We start from the raw sequence: 21,104 nt of genomic DNA on the forward strand, positions 1-21,104 counted from the left end.
ATTGTAATTTTATGTTGTTTTCATTAAAAAAATTGCAGATATGTGCTTTGTGGTTTTTATGTTGCGGGATGTGCCTTTGCATATGGCTAGGCCATCGTCTCTCTAAAGTCCAGTGGTGTTTCTGATGTACACATACCAACATACCAACACATACCAACAAATGAGTCGTATTAATTTTTAGTGACAACATACCAGTAAATTGTTCTTTCATCATAATAAGTAGATTAAGATAGTTGATGAAAAGGATTCTAAACGGGGAGCAAAATTTCTGGTCTAATATTGTGTGCAAGAATTGATCTGATTGGTCTACGCTGTTGCTTAGAAATAGCCTTTAGAAACAATGCAATTTAGATGCAGGTAAATTGGCCGTCAGGGTTTCTGACACACCCCATGCAATGCGAGAATACTGGAAATCGAGACTCTAAAAGTAAAGTTGAAAGAAGTTTAATCTAAATAAAATTGCATCAATATACTTTTGGTGCAGTCAATAAATGCCTCAATATTTATTGAATGATTTTCAAGTTCAATATTTTACCAATTCATTGATAAAAAGATTTGTCGCTCTTTTTATGACTAATTAAGTCCATCTCATTTGAAATATTTATAATATGTATTTGATAGAACATGACAAATACAGTTCTATTAACAACAGTTGTTATCCTTAACTAAAATATAATGATGTAATGTGGTGTTGTACCATTTTTAATTAAAAGCAAGCAACTCCTAATAATATGATGATATCTTATCGTTTCTATCATTAGAATATAGTCTATCATTCCATTATCTCATTTATCTGCCTGTCCAAAGCCATGCTGAGAGCATTAAGAAAAATGATTGCCATGCAAGGGAGTGAAAACAGAAGCTTCCGGTTCCAAAGCAAGTGCACTATCATTATGTCACCTTGCCACACATTTAGGTAATAAATTGGAATGGTGAATTAAATTTGATTAAACAGGGATTATAATGTAGTCAACAATATAATAAATTTAGGTTATGAAATGCTTGCTAGTCATTTTAATAAAAACATACTATTCAACATCAAGTAAGAATGAAAAACTATCCTATAAAAAGGAAATAATGATTTTATATTATATATATTTTATATTGCCAAAAATAAAATTAATTAGTTTTTTGCGGTTTGCTTTGCTATTAATGCATTTGTAGATTCCGATTAAATGTGTATAACATAACTTTTCCTAACCGGACATGAAATTAACCTGTTATTGTTAATCAAGCACATAATGAGTAGTATAGTATATAAAAACTATATTTTAAAGAAAAATTTATCTCCAGCTTTAATATTTTTTACATTGCCAATCATTAACGGAAGCGCACTTTACAGTAAAGAATATCAACTGTGACAATCTTCTGTGTTCATATTACATCCTTATATATATTATACCTTCAACAATATTATTATATCTAAATAAGTACTAATGACAGCTTATGCTATTGAAAACAACAGGCGCGCTACAATTGATCTATTTACATAAGTGCAAGCCAGTTTATGTTATTGAAACCAATAGGAAGCAATTCATACAGATAATCACTAAAGCGATTATCTGTATGTTCTCTTTTGCCAATGAATTATGTCAATCCTTTTTTGTTGAAGATGCTGAGTGGAAGAATTTTAATTAATGGCTGCCCGTCTAATAATTATCAGTTGAATAAGAGTTTGATGTTCAACAAAAAATATTTTGCAACGCGGTTTCATGACCATTTATTATTATAAAAACTGCATGTAAAATAAAGAGTTTGTCTGGAGGCATAGTCATGTAATTATTATTATTATTATTATTATTATTATTATTATGTATTAAATGTAATTATTTTTTCCCAGTGTCATTAGTTAAAATTCACATTACCTTTTACTAATGTGAAAAATTCTGAAGACCAGCCTGGACCAGACTGGTGCTTTATTGCAAGTGTTAATACTGGTAAAACTTTTGCTAGTAGACAAAAATGTTTGTGAATTATATTTAATTTATAACAAAAGCTGTTTCATCTAAATTTGGGAACTTTTTAGAATACTTTTTTTATCTTTTGACAGAGAACAACAATGATAAAACAGAAAGCTAGTTCTAGACAATAATTATACTATAATTGAGACCTTGACGGGCAACCCAAAATTATTTAATTTTCTTTTTTAAGCCTATGTTCATTGTACTGAACAATTTAGGACGCAATAAAATGTTGATATTCTGAAAATGAAGAGATTTTTGGTGAAATTATGTTCAAGAATATTTTCATAGATTTTTTAATAGTAGATTCAAAATTCTTGTGATTCTAATAATAAAAATATAACCCGTGCTTATACGCTGCTTGGGTTACATCATTTTTGATTCATGGCTGCTAATACCTTGTACTACATGCTTCTATGACAGACTAACAATCCTTTAATTTCTATGACTAATTTCATAAAAAACTATACTATGGAAAGTACAATACAATAACTTTTAATGAACCACTCCCTTCAAGTTGCCATAAGAAAACTGAGTTCTATTGGCTTCTCTCATGTTTTAAAAAACAAATGAGTCTATGTTATCACCTCGTCCAATTGTAAAGGTGATTGTTAACTTGCATTACTTCTAGAATACTTTAATATTAATCTTAATGGTAAAACTATGGCTAAGTTGAGAGCTGAAACACTAGATTATATTTACTTTGCAAAACTAGTTTTTAACTACATTGAGAATGATTTTGGAAATTCTAAAATCTTTTATCACCTTTGAAATAATAATTATTGTTCTAAATATTGGATCTGGACTTTTGAAGGCTATCTGTTGTATTTAACTGCTGAGTAGTTATGAACAAGCTTGGTACATTTCATGTTACTTGAAATTTCTAATTTACCTTATTTGTGATAAATTCTGATATGCGTGTATGCGGCATTTCTTAAAGGTTGACTTGAAAAAAAATATTGCATTACATTTATTTGGTGTCAAAAGTTTCACCATGTTTTACTCTGCTGCGTTGTAGGTTCAAAATATCTGGAAATGTGATTACAAGCTTTTAAAAACTCAAAAACGAGCAGTTACAAAAAACTGCCGAAGGCTGGAATCTCTTTCAAAACGTACAACATAATATTCCCTTACATCCAATATTGCTGGAGTCCATAATAGCATAATATAACAGCAAGCAGAAGATAGGTTTACATCAATATTGGCCCATAAAAATAAATTTACTCAGCACATTTTCTTCGCAAGGCTAGTATTTAAAAAAAAATTCTCGAAATTGCATTATCGTCAAACTTCTGCACTATAAACTAAACTACAAAATAGCTTTACCACACACTGTGCGTTTTTAATAACATCAGGCCTATAATTATTAAGTTAGTGAAACCGGTTTCATTTAATTTCTCAGCTTTACTTTAGCGGTATTTATGCAGTTGCATTTAGATTCATCATGTACCATATATTTTCAGGCACAACAAACTCTTGTGCATAATGCTTGCTATTGATTTTCCAATTTGGTACAAATTGGAAAATCAAATTGCTTGCTTTCAAAATTGGTACAAAAAGGTGTCAGTTTTTTCCTATAATTGGTCTAGCCTTTATTTGGACTGTACCATCAGGAAGAAATATTGTATTTAAAGGTTGACTTCCAACAAAATTCACATTACAGTTATTTGGTATCAAAAGATTCACCATGTCTTACTATGTTGTGTTGTAGGTATGTTGTTACAAGCTCCTCAAAGCTCAAAAACGAAAAGCCGCCATAGATTGGAATCTCTATATTTTTTTGACACATTCATTACAGTTTGGTTATCGTCTTGTCACGTGATGTTCTCACGTGAATTGACAGGCCAATAAAAAGCTCAATATAAAATTTATTGTAGCACTAGTTTATGACAAACACTTCGGATTTTACTGAAAACCACTGTATCAAATATAGATGCTCGCTGCTTTACTGTTTTATTTCGGCTTGGACTAATCGTCAACTCGTAATCTGATCATGTGACCCAATAAATCGAAAACAATTTTTGCAGCACTTTTTGATTATCGCAGGTAACCAACAGGCTCGTCATGATTATCAGACAATGATATGTACTCATTTGAGGTAAGGTTGAAAAGTTTAACGATTTTTTACGGTAAGTTATAAGATATCAGTGCTAAAAGTGACAGCATTACAATGATGATAAAACAGACGCGTAAGAACAATAGACATGGTTTTATTGACTGCGTGAAGTATATTTGTGAAAATATTTTGACGAATGAGGTTGCATGAAAGTGTAAACAGAAACCATCCTGTAACAACTACGCCCCATTTGAGCCGTTTTGGAAAGCGAATCCAAACTACGGGGGTTTCATGTGGCTGTGATTAACTGTTTGTTCTTTAGCTTTTAAGAGCTTGTAATCACATTCCCACATATTTTGCACCTACAACACAACAGAGTAAGACATGGCGAATCTTTTCATATCAAATAACTATAATGTGAATTTTAATGCAAGTCAACCTTTAAGTGTACATTGCAGAATATATCAAGAATATGTAAGTATAAGGGTCAATGAACCCTGTACAAGTCTCCTTGATCATGATTTCTGTTGCAACGATAAAACAATTCTGAACAAAAGATAATTTATTAGATAGAGTAATGCTCCATTTTAATGATCAATAAGTCATTTACAATTTTCGGGTTTTCCCAACTCCAAGCTTCCTACTTCATGTACATCTAATCATCATTGTTACATTACATGCCATAAAACTCTGAACATTAAAATTGTTAATAAAATCCCCAAACTTCAACAAACAAGCATTTCCATGGTTGAGAACTTTATGCTGTATCGTATAAACGGTGATTTCCTGCTACATGGTATTTCCTCAGTCATCAGTAGTGGAGACAAATTTCTAAAAGACATATGACAAAGGTCCAACGCATGATTAGCTGTTGCTGTTTTCAATTTAAGATATTTTTAAGATTTGAGTCAAAGCATACTTGAATATGTGATGAACAGTACTGTTTGGGTGATGAGATGTAAGAAGCAATTTCATATGGCAGCTGTATTAATAAATAGCTTGTGACTGTAAAATGCATTTTTAATCATATGGTTTGCTTGCTCTTCGATCTATAATATTTCAATTTTAAAACTATGTTGGGAGGCACCTTGAGTTTTTATTTGTGTGAAACAGATTGTTTATCTTATAGTAAAACCTGCTCTTTGATGTCTCAATCCAAAAGCATAGTATACTAATATTAATAAATAATTAATTGACCAAAGTGAAGCTAACTAAAACAAATGCAGACATTCCTACCATTTAGCACAAAACAAAAATGACTTTTCTCATAATAAATTTTCTTTCAAGTAAGTATCGTTACAACTAAAGAAAACATTCGCATTACAGCACCAGATTAAATTTCCATAATAATTTACAATATTGACTAACTTTTGATACATTTTTAAAGAAATAAAACTCTGTTATATCAGGATTCATTAACAATTTCTACTTGTTTGTTATGAACTATCTGACTTCATAGCTTATTGAGTAACTTGAATAAAGTACTTCTTCTAGGCGATGAAATCAGGTAATTGTGTTACGATCAGCTCATAGTTAGCTCATAAATCTAAAATGAATATAAAATAATAAAACAGCTCACAACTGCTGACCTTCGGTGTAAGAATAACATAACAACGGCATAGTAAGTCATGTTTAAACTAAGACAAGCATGACTTACTGACAGTTTTAGAAACTTCTAAAAGTGCTATAATCAGCAGATTTACTTTTATTTTTGTGACTGAAAATTTAAATGGTAGATATTGCCATATTTGATAAATATTTCATATTATGTTCCAGATTTGATTCACTGACCAATATATGAGAGTTGAACATCAGTTGCAATAAACTATATCCTTCTACACTTTACACACTGACAAGTTGGTGTCACCCAAAATTAAAAACAAACATAGAATACTTTCTTCTTATTGAATAATGCCAGGAATATTGTGTTTATTTATTACTGTTTATTGCGGACTCGATTCATTTACCAATCTAAGAGAGTTGAATGGCAGATAGTTACATGTATTACTCTGTCCTGATTGACTACTGTTACTGTTACATATGTTATAGTTACATATGACTGTTTGTTTTAGCTTTGATTCACTGACCAACCTGAAAAAACTGGATATCAGCTCGAACAAACTGGATTCCGATTCAATTATTGGTATGGAAAAGCTGGTGTCATTAGAGGAGCTCAGCTTGGGTTCTTGTGACCTGAAGAAACTCCCATTTAGGTCAGTATCTATATACAGTCATACTTCGACTTACAAGCTTAATGCGGTCCGAGACTGAGCTCGTATGTTAATTTACTCGCATGTTGGTGCAATTTATTTATATATAGAACCATTAAATATACATTGATTGGTTTCCGTACTCTAAAAAATGTAAATAAAACACTCAAAACAAGATATTGTAACAGAAAGAACATGTTGGTTATTGTCCTAATTTACCAAATGCTTTTTATAAACAACAATTAAAAATAATGCAAGGAAGTGTGATAAATTAAAATGTAAAATTAAATACATAAAATAGCAGCTAACGCTAGAATTTGCCAGAGAGGGAGATATAAGTTATCCTTCATTACAACAGTTGACTTTGATAAATTTGGATTTTATCAATGTTTTAAAAGACAAAAGTAGAAGCAAACCTAAAAGCAAACTTTCATTTTTAACTTAACGTAATTAAAATTTATTCGGCGTTTGTAGTTTGAAGTTTCTCGCTGGTTAGCTAATTTTTCCTTTGTTTCGCTTTCACGACTAGCCGGCCGTTTTAAAATAATCCTATCTAAAGACTTTTGCCTTTGTCGCCCTTTCAACGTGTTGCGATTAGGACAAAAGCAGGTGTCGTCACAAAAGGTTAATGCACGACCACTAGCCAACTTGTCCGAATGTCTATTTTTATAGTTTTGCTAGATAGCATCGGCCTTTTGATATATGTAGCATCGTTTCAGTTACACTGTCACCTGCCAATTGTTTATCCAATGCCTGAGCAGTCTCTGCATCAGCGGTCGTGAAGATCGCTGCACCATTTGGAAACTATGGCCAGTCCTTTTGCGAACTAAATGCCCTGAATATAATCCTTCGATTTGATAATTGTTGATGTGTTTCTGTCATATTGCTGAGCTAGCTCAATCATGCATACACATTTTGCATATTTTTCAATAATTTTCTATTTAATATCAACTGTTATCATTCGCTTTTTCTTTGCATTATCTTTCATTTTACTGGTAAACTTTCGGTCAACGCAGAGTACTTTTAATTCACATAATTCTGCACTGAAAATCGCACAAAAAACTTAGTACAAAAGTATAACCTGAGCAGTTAAAAAATACAGAGCGATGCTGTTCTCATAAAACACCTCCGGCATATTTGGCAACTGACTCAGGTGCTCGTATCTCAAACATGGCTCGTATGTTAGTGCTAAAACTTGTTTGAAAACTGGCTCGTATCTCAAGTTTCTCGTACGTTGGAGCACTCATAAGTTGAAGTATTACTGTACACTTAATCGGTCAACCTAGCAACGTTTTATGCTGATTATTTGAGCTTTGAGCTTATTTGAGTTTAATAAACATAAAATACAATTAGCAGAAAACTAAAGTTAACTATTTGTGGGCTATTTTTATATTACCCTAAAGATAATAGTTTGAATACAGTTCATTATATTATTACTTGATAAAATAATTTCTGATGCTCTGGTATCACAATAGATGTATATTGTAGATAGTGGTGAGTTTTTAGCATTGATAATTTGTGTTCTTGTAGATGTGGTTGCGTCAACTTTGAGTTGATTTAAAATGAAGTGTTTTTTGTTCATCAGTTGATACATGTACGTTTTTTGTTGTGTTAGACGATCTCATTGTCAAGATATTTGAAGATTAATATCGAAAAAACTTAATCGCGGTAAAAACAATTGGGCCAAAAAAAGCCCAGACTTGCCCAAAATGATGTAACACGTGATACAACTTGTCTCTATATCTTATATTCACATCGGCTATTGCGATGAAAGTCTAGTCCTACGCGACTCTACTGGCAAATATTTTATTTTGTATTTGCTCATGTTGGCTAGAATAAAATTTTAAATCCAGCTACAGATACATTATTACGAATGTCTTGAATAAGGTCAATTAAAAATTTGTCACATTAGCTTCCTCTAAATGCTGTGTAAACATCTGAGTACCAACTATAAATTCTATTGGTCTACGTTAATTAGGTCATCAAGTTAACTTATTTCATTGCGGCCTTTGTATCAGCGGAGTTCTCAGTACCTACCAACACCAGAAACTAATTACATGTATAGATAAAATAAGCAAGCCGACCGTATCTTTGAAAATAATATGTTTTAATATATGGTGAAACTAGTTGCCTTTCTTAAAAAGTCATGTATAGTCAACGTTATCTAGTCATTATTAGTATCAAATTGTAGAAAAATATTATTGGTCACATTAGATTAGTTGATGCGAGTACTAAACCAATGGTTTTATGAGTTAGTGAAAATAGTGTTACCGTGTTAAAATTATTGAGTTACCAAAATAGTGAACGTAACATGCCAATTTTTACAAAATCAATTAAACCACCAATTCTGGCAAAGGGTTAATAAAGCCGTTGTTACACCTGATTGGCAGTTTGTGAAATCATCTGTTTTTACTTAGCAGCGTAAAAATTGTTGATCATTTAATATTTGTTCCTTTGGAATTGAGTCGAGCTATGCAAAAGTGCCTGTCAATACAGCTCTGAGTACAATTCATAGATCCATCTTTCAAACAAGATTTCAGCACAGGTGGCAACGGGACTATTATGCATTCAATATGTTCTGCAAATCATGTTTTGCATCATCTTCAACAATATTGTTTTAGTATATAACTTTTACAAGACCAAATAATTTCATCTCAGTATAAAGATTTTATTAAAAACATTCATCCAAAAAGTTGTAGCCACTCATATTGTTTCAGCTCATATAATACGACAAATTGATCTACTGCAGCAAAATCAAACAAAACATATCATGGTTTGTGCAGCACACATTCATGTCCCTCTTGTCTGTGTATGAAAGTTTCCACACTGCCACAAATCCTCCACACTGGTGTAGCCACATAAACATTCTGTAATCAATAGCAGAAATTTAAAAAGTATATGTCATTCATAAATATGTTGTTCTTACGTTTATCTACTGAAAGCTTTCAAATTGGGAGTTAGATAGATAGCAAGAGTTATTTTAAAAAAAGAATCAATGTTTAACAAAAACATAATTACGCCAAGCAAACAATTCAAAGCTTTGTTTTTGAGAGTTAAAAATTGGCATTAATCAATTAAATATCTTCATTTTCTACAAGTGAAAAGTGAGCATAAATTTAATTCATAAGTCTAATTTACTAGCAAAAACTGCTAAAAAATTTCGAAGCAAATATTACAGCTTTGTGAAATCATAAAAAAACTATGAAACGATGGTTCGTGATAGCAAAAATCTATAATTTTATTAATTAGTAAATGCGTTTTTGAGTCCTAAAATCATTACCTTTGGTATATGTAACAGCTGTTCATCAATCTAAGCCATTATACTGCTAGATGCTGTAGATTAATTTAGAAGCCGTTAATTTCACAATCAACTTCATATCAAGCACCCGTTCAAAGGAAGTGACATTATAGTCTCAAACAAGCCAATAGAATCTGAATGCAAACACAATAGTAAGTACCTATATAGAAAACCCAAAGCCAAAGATAAATTTATCTCCATTCTCTTATCTTCCTCTGCAACACAACGCTGCTGACGCCTGTCATCTCTAACCATACGCTGTCTGCCTTAAACTTTAACCACCTGATGTTTTGAAAAAAATCTTTGCAAGAATCAGAGGCATTGTTACAATTTGGTTATTCATCAATAAAACGTGTCAATCCAGTAATTCATTAAATGAACAGTCAGTCAGTGAATATCGATGTTGATGTACTACTTTAGTGATTGAGCAAAATTCTTAACTTCATTATCACAGACAACGCGTTTTACTAGTGATAACATTTATTATGACCTACGTCAAAAACTTGTGCTGATCATTAGCTAAAGAAGATATCTTATATCTATTGCTTGTGAACTTTATTCACATGTATCACTCGCTACGTAACAAATGAAGCACCTGCTCAAATCTGAGCTTTTTAAAATATGACCTCATTCAAACGCATTTATCTCTGGACAGGGTTAGTCTACAAAAACAAAAATGACATCAAATTGTAACTGGCATTTTAGCCTTTTAGTGGTTTTAATTTCATGTTATGTACCTTTTTGGCGCAATCACATCTTTAAGTCACAAAAAGTGAAATTTAATAAGTAATCAGTCATTGAGAACATTATTTTTAAAATCAATCATACTACATTTACCAATAAATCAATGCGTAATATTAAGTTTCAAACAAGTAAAAGCTTTCTAAAACTCAACACTTTCTAATTTTAAATCATTCAATAAACTTCACATGATTTGATTATAATCAGGAATGCATTGAAGTCAACATAAACAATTAATAAATATTCAATGCTTTTCTAAACTTTGTTACACAAATATCTGTATTACTCACAAACTATTTATCTTTTTCTAACATTCACTTGAGCCAAAATAGTCAATTTGAGAAAATTTAATTTCTTGTGTCAGCCTATGGTTGTGTGGGCCTTTAGCGTGCATCCAGGTAAACATGCCTAAATTGTTAAAGTTAGCTATTTCAATTACAGTTCTTTTGAATTTTATAACAATAATTTTGCGATGTATTTTTTACCTTTGGTTTAAATGAGTTTATGCATGTAGCTCGAATTTACTGAATACGCTTCATTAAAAGTTTTACTACACTCTGCTGCTGTTATATGTGTTGCGATCACAAAAACCATTGTTAAGTCGCATATCACAAAGCTGAGTTATCCGACTTTGAAGTTGCACCAAATGAATTTATAATATCGGTAACGATTTTTGTAACATGTGCATCTAGACCAATCAAAGAGTGATCTTTCTGAATCTGAAGTCAGTTTAGCCAATACGAGTCTTTAACTCTAAAAAAACCTTAAAACCGTTGCTAAGCTAAACAGGAAGTACTGAAAAATGGCGTCCAATAAATATAATCATTTTTTTTGGCCGATTTTAAAAATAACTCTGACATTTTGGACACTTATAATGAGTACTTTGGTATTCTAACTAGTGTCAAAAGCAGTAAAAAGAAAAATGGATTGCAATGATCCTTTCCTAACGATTCTTAAAAGATTATTACAATAATTATTCATGAGAATAATTATTCGATTTTGTAGGATTATTATCAGATTTAATTACAAGAATAATTATTCGAATTTTCTAGATCAAAGTATGTAGTGACCGATGGTGTGCAATATGATACTGTTGTTATTTTTTTAAAGATTTTGTTGATGATTTGGATGTGCCCGATATCGCAGTACTGCCAAGCCGTTTTAATATCTGCAAAATTAAGTAATACATTTTCTTATAAATATACAGCTATTTCTATGACAACCATCTAAAATATGTTTAGATTTTAAAATTCAGCATAATTTTTTGGAAATAATCACAAAAATATAGATGAATATCACAACTTCTTACTATTGGTTGCTATGAGGTTTTGGAATGTAAACAAAATTGTGCATTGGTTTTCGTTTCTCAAACTTTAACACCAGTTTTCTCGGAACTATGTTTTCGCACTAGTGGTAAACGCGCATTCAGTTTATTGACCACAAAATCTGCTGTAATTAAGCTAGAATCGAAATATTTCTGCAAAATAACTGTGAGAATTTTCTCCTTCTGCTAATGTAGATAACTTTAAATCTTACAATCCTGACTTAACCATGGTTTCTTTGATCATGACCCATATGATTGACAGTAAGATTTTTCATAGATGCCTAATAAAAACCTTAGCAACATAGTGTTCCCAAGGTGTTCCTCTCACCTAAACATTTCTTCTTGGCTACATGGCTATTTATCAGCCTCTGATTTTTTGAAGCAGATTTTTGCAACAGATGAAAGACATAAAAAATCATTTTTACTAAATGCTCTGCTAATGAATATAGATACTACTTAAAATAAAAATAAAATTTAATGCGTTCAGCAACAACATTTTGTATCAGATTAGCATCACGCATCTATTTTCAGTAGAGTTGATGTCAATGAAAAATTATTACATTCTCAGGCTACAACAACAATATTCTAATATAATGTTCTTAGATGTAAAGTCTCGCATATATGGTTATATAGGTTAATTTATTGTTATACAAGTAAGTTGCTGCAGCTCTCTGTTACAGAATCTCATCATTGATCATGCTGAGAATCTTAAAACTATGGAGTAATCCTCTAGACCCTGATACTCTTGATGAAATAGTCAAGCTTGAGTCACTGGAGGAACTTAACTTGGATCACTGCAAGCTGACTAAATTACCAAGCAGGTTAGTCTAAAAACTTTTTTCATTGATATACATATTTAGTAAAAGTGTTTGGTTGCCTATTCATTAAAATCAATTTATAAAACCAAATCATTGCCAGTTCTGCATCCACAACGATTCTGTTTTTTTGATAAAGAATATTTTTTCATTGATGAACTAACAACTATAGTAGACATTGGACTGCTATCGGCCAAAATAGTTTTTGCATCATATTTCCAGAGTGTTTCGTTAGGATTCCCAATTGCTTTATAGATTTAACTTTAAATTAAAAGTAGTCAAAGCTTTGTTTATGTGTCGTTTTTCAATTTTCAAACAAGCATGTCTATGTTGGCAGAATGGACTAAGTTTTACATTCGTAAAATTAAATGTAACTGTCTAACAATTTATTTGCCTAAATTAATTGGGTGCCAAAATTGTTCAATTGTGGTTATGAAATCAAATATTTCTCAAGTTGTTGTCTATAACAGTATTTCGGTCATTCAAAAGACTCATTTTCAATAAGGAATAGCTTTGTTGAACTGGTTGCTGCTTGTGGCAAGAAGCAGGTATGAACTTGTTGATACCCATGGCTGTCAATTAATTACTTTTATTAACTGGTACAGACAGCTTCACAATTATTAAAATGATGCCGAAGCTTTCTCGTTTTAATCATAGCTAGGTAGCGTGAAGGTTCTTTTCTAATTAATGCTTCACAGCTTTATACTTATTAAATAAACATGTAAACACCATTATTTTTCATGTTTGTTTAAATTTGATGAGTCATTGTGACTGAAATACCTTTGAAACTTTGTACATTTTAGCCACTAGAATTTCCACTGTCATACAGCCCACAACCAAAGTGATATTGGAAAAAGGAAAGGGTACTGATGGTTGATAAATGCAATATTAGCAGTCAAATGGCACTGCAGTGCAATAGGATAACTGCAATGGTAGTTGTAATGTACTGGGTGTGGGTGTTATTATATACAACAAACAGCAATAATGAAAGGGAAATATTATATGTTTATATCTCTCTCCCTGCAATAAAAAAAATGCAATATTGGCCAATATGAGAAGTAAAATGCACAGATATTAATAGAATAACCAATATTATTAACATAGTAATAACATAAAACCAATGCACAATTTTGTTTACATTTCAAAACGTCATAACGAACAATATCAAAAGGTGATATTTATATAGATTTTTAGAAAATCTAGTTAAAAAAGTGTTTGGTCATAACAAACAGCAATAATGAAAGGAAAAGTATATATGTTTATATCTCTCCCCTGCAATAGGAAAAATGTAATATTAGAAGTAAACTGCACTGATATTATTAGAATAACCAATATTATTAATGTAGTAATACAGTAATAATAGAAAACCAATGCACAATTTTGTTCACATTTAAAACCGTCATAGCTAACAATATCAAGAAGTATCAAAAAGAATATCCAAACTTAGTAATAGTAATACAGTAATAATAGAAAACCAATGTACTATTTTGTTCACATTTCAAAACATCATAACGAACAATATCAAAAGGTGATTATTATATAGATTTTTAGAAAATTTAGTTAAAAAAGTGTTTGGTCATGACAAACAGCAATAATGAAAGGAAAAGATTATATGTTTATATCTCTCCCCTGCAATAAGAAAAATGTAATATTAGAAGTAAAATGCACTGATATTATTAGAATAACAAATATTATTAATGTAGTAATACAGTAATAATAGAAAACCAATGCACAATTTTGTTCACATTTAAAACCGTCATAGCTAACTATATCAAGAAGTATCAAAAACAATATCCAAACTTATAATTAAATATCTTAATAATCTCATAAGAATCGTTAGAAAAAAATATCATCGTAATTTTTTTTACTTACACTGCGTTGTACATCAGTTAGAGTACCAAAGTACTCAAATGTGTCTAAAATGTCAGTTACTTTGAAATCAGCAAAAATGAAACGATTTCTGTACTCCTACGTTAATTACAGAAACCTTCGGCAATTCGACAATGCAATAGACTGGTGAAATATGCACGTTACTTTTTCGGGAAATGCGCACGACTTAATCGTTCTATTCTCTGTTGCTGGGCGTTTTAATTTTCGGTTTTAACTTTAATAAAAGTGAGGCTTAGCATGTTTTAATAACGATTTTCGTCCAAATAAATCTGTCTATTTGTGTATAATCCGATCAGATGGGTAAGTTTTAAGATAATATCGACGGTTTACAAACACTTGGTAACATATTTAAATAGGCTTATATGGGTTTTGTATCATTATTATACTTTAATGACTCTACAAAATGATGGTTAAATTTGATGATGAAATTTTGAGACAAGGGCTCGTCTCATTGTTGATGAATAATTTTCGGGAGTTGTGTGCACATGTGCACTTATCATAAATCTCCCAACCAATTGTTTCACTCGTGTTTGGTCGTGGGACAATAATAAAATTCCTAAACTTCAACAAAAGTGCATTGCAACGTTTAAGACCTGTATTCCTTCTCATATAAAAACTGATTTTTACTGTATGTTATTTCATCCGTTGTTGTAGTGACGACAAATATTCCAATAAAATACGACAGATGTTAAATGAATATTGTTTGTTAATGATTTGAGTTAAGACCTGAGTCATACTTAAATTTGTCATAAACAGTAATAAGTAAAGTAATACAAGGTAAGAAACAATCTAAAATGTTTCATAATATCAAAAAAATAAGTTTTGAGACTGCACCTAAGTTTTTATTTGTTTGAAACAATAAATTGTTTGTAGTATTGCTCAGTAACACCTGCTCTTTAATGTCTCAAATCACCAGCAAAATATATTCATGATGATAAAGTAAATAAGTGAGTAGATAATAAGTTTATACATGGATGGCAGTGAACAGTTAATTGGGTCAAGTTAAGCTAACTGAAAACAGATGCAGACATTCCTGCCAATTGTTACAAAACACAAAGGACTGTTCACATAATAAACTTTCTATGTTCCCAGTCAAGTAAGTATTGTGATTGTTACAAATAATTAGCACATTTAAAATATAGCACCAGAATGAATTTCCATAAAAATTTACAATATTGCTAACTATAAAAGTGAGGCAGTGAAACTTTGTTATATCAGCTTTCCTTAACAGTTTTTACTGGTTTTTATTAATCAACTGACTTCATATCTGGTTGATTATCATTAATAGAGTAATTTTTCTAGTTGATGAAATCCGGTAATTGTGTTATGCTTTAGTTAGGCCTAGCAAATAATTAGTTAAATTAAGATGGAAACATGCATTTTGCATTTTGTTTTTTGTATTTTACCTAACACTTTAATTATACTGTTTCAGAAAGATAATAGATAACACGCAATTTAAAATCGGAATTTACTACAGTCAGCAACAGCATTCTGTAACTGATTAGCATCACTCATCTGTTTGATGAGTGTTAATATCAATGATAGATTGTTACATTATCAGGCTACACCAAGCATATTTCTGTCATTCTGCTCTTAGATGTAAACCTTCCCATATACAGGTACTAGCTGTGCCACACAGCGTTGCTGTGTAATAGAAGAGTGTTTGGACAGAAAATTGATTTTCATTTAACATATTTCAACATTTGCCATTCTAACTTTCAAACTACATATCATGAAACAAGTTTTTTTGTCTTATAAACAATGAGAAGTAGTGAGGGTTTTGCTATTAGGCAGTTTAATAATGTGAGCGAACAGCTTCTCGTGACGTTATGCTATGACCCGCGTCATATGTAAAGCAGTTAGGTATTGCTCTGATATAACGCCTTATATTAGCAAGCTACCGATTTTACTTCCATAGTCCAGTGGGCTAAGCGTAAGACTTGTGAACGGCTTGGTCCGAGATTGAATCCTCTTCGGAACGGAATATTAAAATCAAGATTTTAAGATCTATCGTTGGATTTCTGATGAACACACAACAAACTTTAAGAAATATATATATAGATTGGTATTTGGGTTGATTTATTTATGGCAATAATAGGTTGATGTGGGTTTTTGTTACAGACTTTCATCATTGACCAAGCTGAGAGACTTAAGCTTACAAGGGAATCCTTTACATCCTGATACTCTCGATGAAATAGTCAAGCTTGAGTCACTGGAGCGTTTCAACTTGGAATGCTGCCGGCTGACTAAATTACCAAGCAGGTTTGCCTAAAACTTTGCATTGATATACACATTTAACAAAAAGTGGTTGGTTGCCTATTTATTTAAATATGTCATGAAGCAAAATCCGTATCAGTTCTCAATTCACAATAACTATGCTATTTATAGCAAAAAAGATTTTCATTGATCAACTAACTACTGTGGTAGAAATTGGGTTGTTTGTAGCTAAAAACTTTTGCCTTGTATTGCCAGAGAGTAATGTATCACTATGAATGCAAAGTGCTTTGTAGATTTAGCTTTAAGTTTGAGGTAGCCAATACTTTGTTGATGCATTGTTTTGAACTTTGAAGCAAGCATGTCTATGTTGGCAGCATGAACTCTATTTCACTTTTTAAAAAATAGTTTTGTGTAAGTTCTTACAAGTCAAAAATCTTCTAGTGCTTAAGTTATTCAATGTATTTATGAAACCAAATTTTTATCATGTTTTCATCTACAATGTACATCAATAATACTGCCATTCAAAAGATTCATTAGTCTTGTTTCAAGGATCAGCTATGAATTTGTTTAAACAAATATTTGCTCTACGTTTTTAGGGAGCTATTTTCTGCTTTGAATACAAATAGTTTTACCGGAATAGTAAAATTTTAGTATGAAGTAATATCACAATAATTTGTCGGCTATAATTAAAATCTTTGCTCATTCACATTCTATCAAAATAGTGTATGCTGTAACATCAAGTAATATGTGTTGTTGGATTGGGTTGTATCACATTATTTATTCTGATGTCATTATATAAAATACATTGAAACCAAAAACCAAAAGTTTAAAAAATACATTTATTGTAAAACGTATTTAAATGTTACTAATATTTAAACACAACATTTGCCAGAGCGCCACTATGAAAGAAGGGTTAAAAAATACATTGCCAACCTTCAATCAAACACCACCACTAATTGATCATCACTTTGACATTCATTACATTTAGTCTTTATGAACCCGTGATAGAAAGCCATCAGTAGAAAACTTTCCACAAATGGTACTAATAATGACTGTTGAATCATTGACAGTGAATTCTTTTGTCATTGCTGAAGCGTTGCAATGGTTTTAATGGCGGTGTACATGAGAAGATTGATTGTCAAAATCATCAGAACTACACTTTGATTCACACTCACCGATGTCTAGATCAAATTCAAATTAATCTATGATGTGGTGTACAGTCTGATCTGAAAAGTTGAAGGGTTTTGGTCAACGATAAGAATACTTTTTTAGAAACTTTGCTGGATGTGATTTCAGCTATTTCTTTTGTGTATCGAAGTTCTTTTTCCAATTCCAAAGCATTACGCTCTTTTTTAATTTTTTTGCTACCGTAAGCCGATGTATCGGCTTATCTATAAGGTTTCAATTTTATTTTCATTACGAAACCCACATTAGCTAGACCAATCAAATTTTGTCTCCATTTAGCAGCCTTGTTTCCAATCACATTCAACTAGAAAAAATCGTTATGGTTCAACCATTCCAAGTCTAAATATTTTTCAAAACAAACCAGATCGTTATCGTCTAAGTAATAAAAACGCACCACGTTCATTTAACGCGAATAAAGCATCAGACATCTAAATTTGCAATCCAATTTAAAAGGTTGAAGCGTTATGGTACATGATGAAAATACTTTTCGAGAACATCACATGACATATTTTTAGTTATTGCTATAGCATATCGATGTCTGTTTTAATCTTTGCAAAGCTTCATGGCTTTTTTTTAAATGTTGAACTGACACCTTTGAAATAATAACTAACTGTATCCGTTTATTCTTTACTCAAAGTAGTTCATTTTTAACTTGGTCAAATATTTTCGCACAAATGGAAAGCTATTGAGCAAAAATTCTGAACCCAATGGCCTTGATGACCCTTTGTCTGAGTGATAGTGCAAAATATAAGTAGGCCTAAATAGCATCTGTTCACTCTCTTGAGCGTTAAACCTAACTTTTGAAAAATCTGACAAGCTAGGTAAAAATTAAGGCGTATTTCATACATTGAACGTCACATCTAATACAACGTCATGATAGGGGAAGGGTTGAAAGTACATAGGGGTAAACTCATAAACTCAGTTTTATAAATCTTTATTTAAACCCATAGGGTTCAACACTATGGGTTCAATTAAAGATTTATAAAACTTTATGAAATCAACTTGCATTAAAGGAAAGTGAAGCATTTTAAGTGATTTAAAAAATAAAGAAGTAAATCTTTTCACTTTTTAGCAATGCAATACAGAAAAAATTGTATGGTTTGCTGTGGATTTCCATGAATAAAATATTTTATTTAAAATATCCAGTATTATCAAATCTTCTGTTATTTTAACAGATCTTGGTAATACTCTAGAATACCATGTTGAGCAAATCATAGCAGCTCAGTAGAAATTTAAATTTGTGAGAGAGAGTTGTTATTTAAATTTGTGAGAGACAAATGATTTGTTTACCTGCATATATCAAGCTAATCTTGACACATAAACTGATCTTTTAAAACCAGTTGTTCCACAGTATTTACTCAGTGCTGATAACTTTGTATTTAAGACTCACTTTGGTTTTGAGACTAAAAACTATTCATAATAGCGCATTACATTGCACCGATACATTTATGGATAGCCTCATTCTAAATTGTCTTAACCTCTACAAAGAACTGTTTTTGTTTGCTGTTTGTTATTAGTCAGTAAGTTCCAATGCTTATTCAAGAAATTACCTACCATCAACAAAACCTGAGCTTTTAGTTAAGTGTATTTGCATTAGCTAATTTTTACTATGACTTTTAGGTAGCTGATTGAAGCACTTATCATCTATATTTGCTACTATAATAGACATGTATGTCGGTCTGTTCAAAACTAAGTTAGAGGTTAAGATAAGAATTTTATTTCTGCCAGGTTCGAATTTATGAAATTCATCTTACTTTCTTACCCATGCTAATCACCACCTTTGAGGCATTTCTGAATAACTGTGCTTGGTCTCAGTGCTTTATTGAGACACCTGATCATCTCTCACAATTCACTAGACTGCCAAAGTGCTGAAGTTGATAGTTTCTGCAAAGCTTTTGGTAAAGTGAAAGGTTTGCTAATGTTGTCAGAAAATATTTCTGCAGTTTGGACTACTTGAGTACAGTTCTTGTCATAATGTTCTTGTCGTAATATTTACTTTTTATTACATAAAACCCTGAGTGATTCTTTTTTCAAATGATTTGTCGCACTGCTTTTCACTGCCTGTAAGCTTACAGTAAAGCATATCATGGATTGAACCTAAAATTTGCAAAATATTTTTCACAAAGAATGTGCTTTAATCAGACGCAGCTTGTAGCTATAATCTCCCTAAAAGGACAATTCACATCTAAAAATTATATCTTTTCTACCATCACATCCCAGCTCCTGTTTTATTGAAATATTCATACATGCAATAGAAATTGTGCATAGTTCATTTTTTTTCTATTTTTGATACAAACTACTTATGCTTGGTTGTTCAGCATTTAAAAAGAAATTATGTGATTGACAAAAACTGTCTCAACACCTAAATATAAATGGCTTATCTTGAGAACAACGCGAATGGTGGCTACAAAAACAACTATATTGACTAGATATAACTCCTAGTCATCTACTTCAAACTCTTTGTTTTATCAAATAATGGTTCATACAAGCCACATTTATGGTCGGCAAAAAATTTTTTTTACCTGCGTAGTCTGCTTCAAATTCAAAATGATCATACCAATTTTGTGTATTTTATTTGATGGTCTTTCTCACTCATTTTTTGTGGACCTAATCGTTTTAAACTTTGATGGGTCTGTGGTTTGCAAAACGTACGAGTTCCCAGAAAATATTCATCAAAGGTTTTTTGTAAAACATTTTGCAGTTTACTACCTAATCTGTTCATATGCCAGTGTTACTTGTCACTTGTTACTTGATAAAAAAGTTTGTGATGGTGCTAAAAAGAACATCTTGCTAGCATTTATACTGTTGAATTCAATAAAAGTTATGCATATATATTCTTACAAATAAATTTAAAATCTAGATTACCTAAAATTTTAATTTTTTAACCTTTAGCATTAGATAAAGCAATTTTCTGGTTAGGTAATGCTTTATTTGATTGACAGTAAACAAACAAAGTTAAAATTCAATTTGAAAACCAACAATTTCCCTAAAGGGTAAAAACATTAGTCTTGATTGACACACCCAATCAATAAATAATATACTGATCGTAAGCATGCTAGTTTGACTCATCGTAAGTCTTCTGGTATCCAGTTCTACAGGTTAAATCAGCTCATAGAATTTGCTAGAAGGGTTGAGCTAAATAGACTAGGGAAAATGAACATAAAACAACTCCTGCAGTAAGTGTAAATGAAACATCTATTTGTAGTTTTGAGAAGCTGAGAAATCTGAATTGTCTGTTTCTGTTTGGAAACAACTTTGAAGAATATCCATCAGTGTTCAGGACCTTGCCGGAAGGTGTCATTGACATCGATAACTTTGGCCTTTCAAAACCGACCATCTCCATAGGTATTACTTCAAGCTACTCTATTAAACGAAGTTTTTACATGTTGTAAATGCACTACATCATT

General features: G+C 31.3%; 1 protein-coding gene across 1 annotated transcript in view; it reads left to right on the forward strand.

Annotated features, from left to right (window-relative positions):
* Positions 1-21,104, forward strand: part of LOC137398022 (uncharacterized) — a 95,676-nt gene that overhangs the window by 44,517 nt on the left and 30,055 nt on the right. The window contains exons 18-21 of the mRNA XM_068084121.1: positions 6,090-6,230; positions 12,271-12,411; positions 16,417-16,557; positions 20,903-21,042. Of these exons, the coding sequence (XP_067940222.1) occupies positions 6,090-6,230; positions 12,271-12,411; positions 16,417-16,557; positions 20,903-21,042 (563 nt within the window). The remainder of the gene's footprint in view (positions 1-6,089; positions 6,231-12,270; positions 12,412-16,416; positions 16,558-20,902; positions 21,043-21,104) is intronic.

The sequence above is a fragment of the Watersipora subatra genome, chromosome 6, assembly GCF_963576615.1.
Source record: "Watersipora subatra chromosome 6, tzWatSuba1.1, whole genome shotgun sequence".
NCBI lineage: Eukaryota > Metazoa > Bryozoa > Gymnolaemata > Cheilostomatida > Watersiporidae > Watersipora > Watersipora subatra.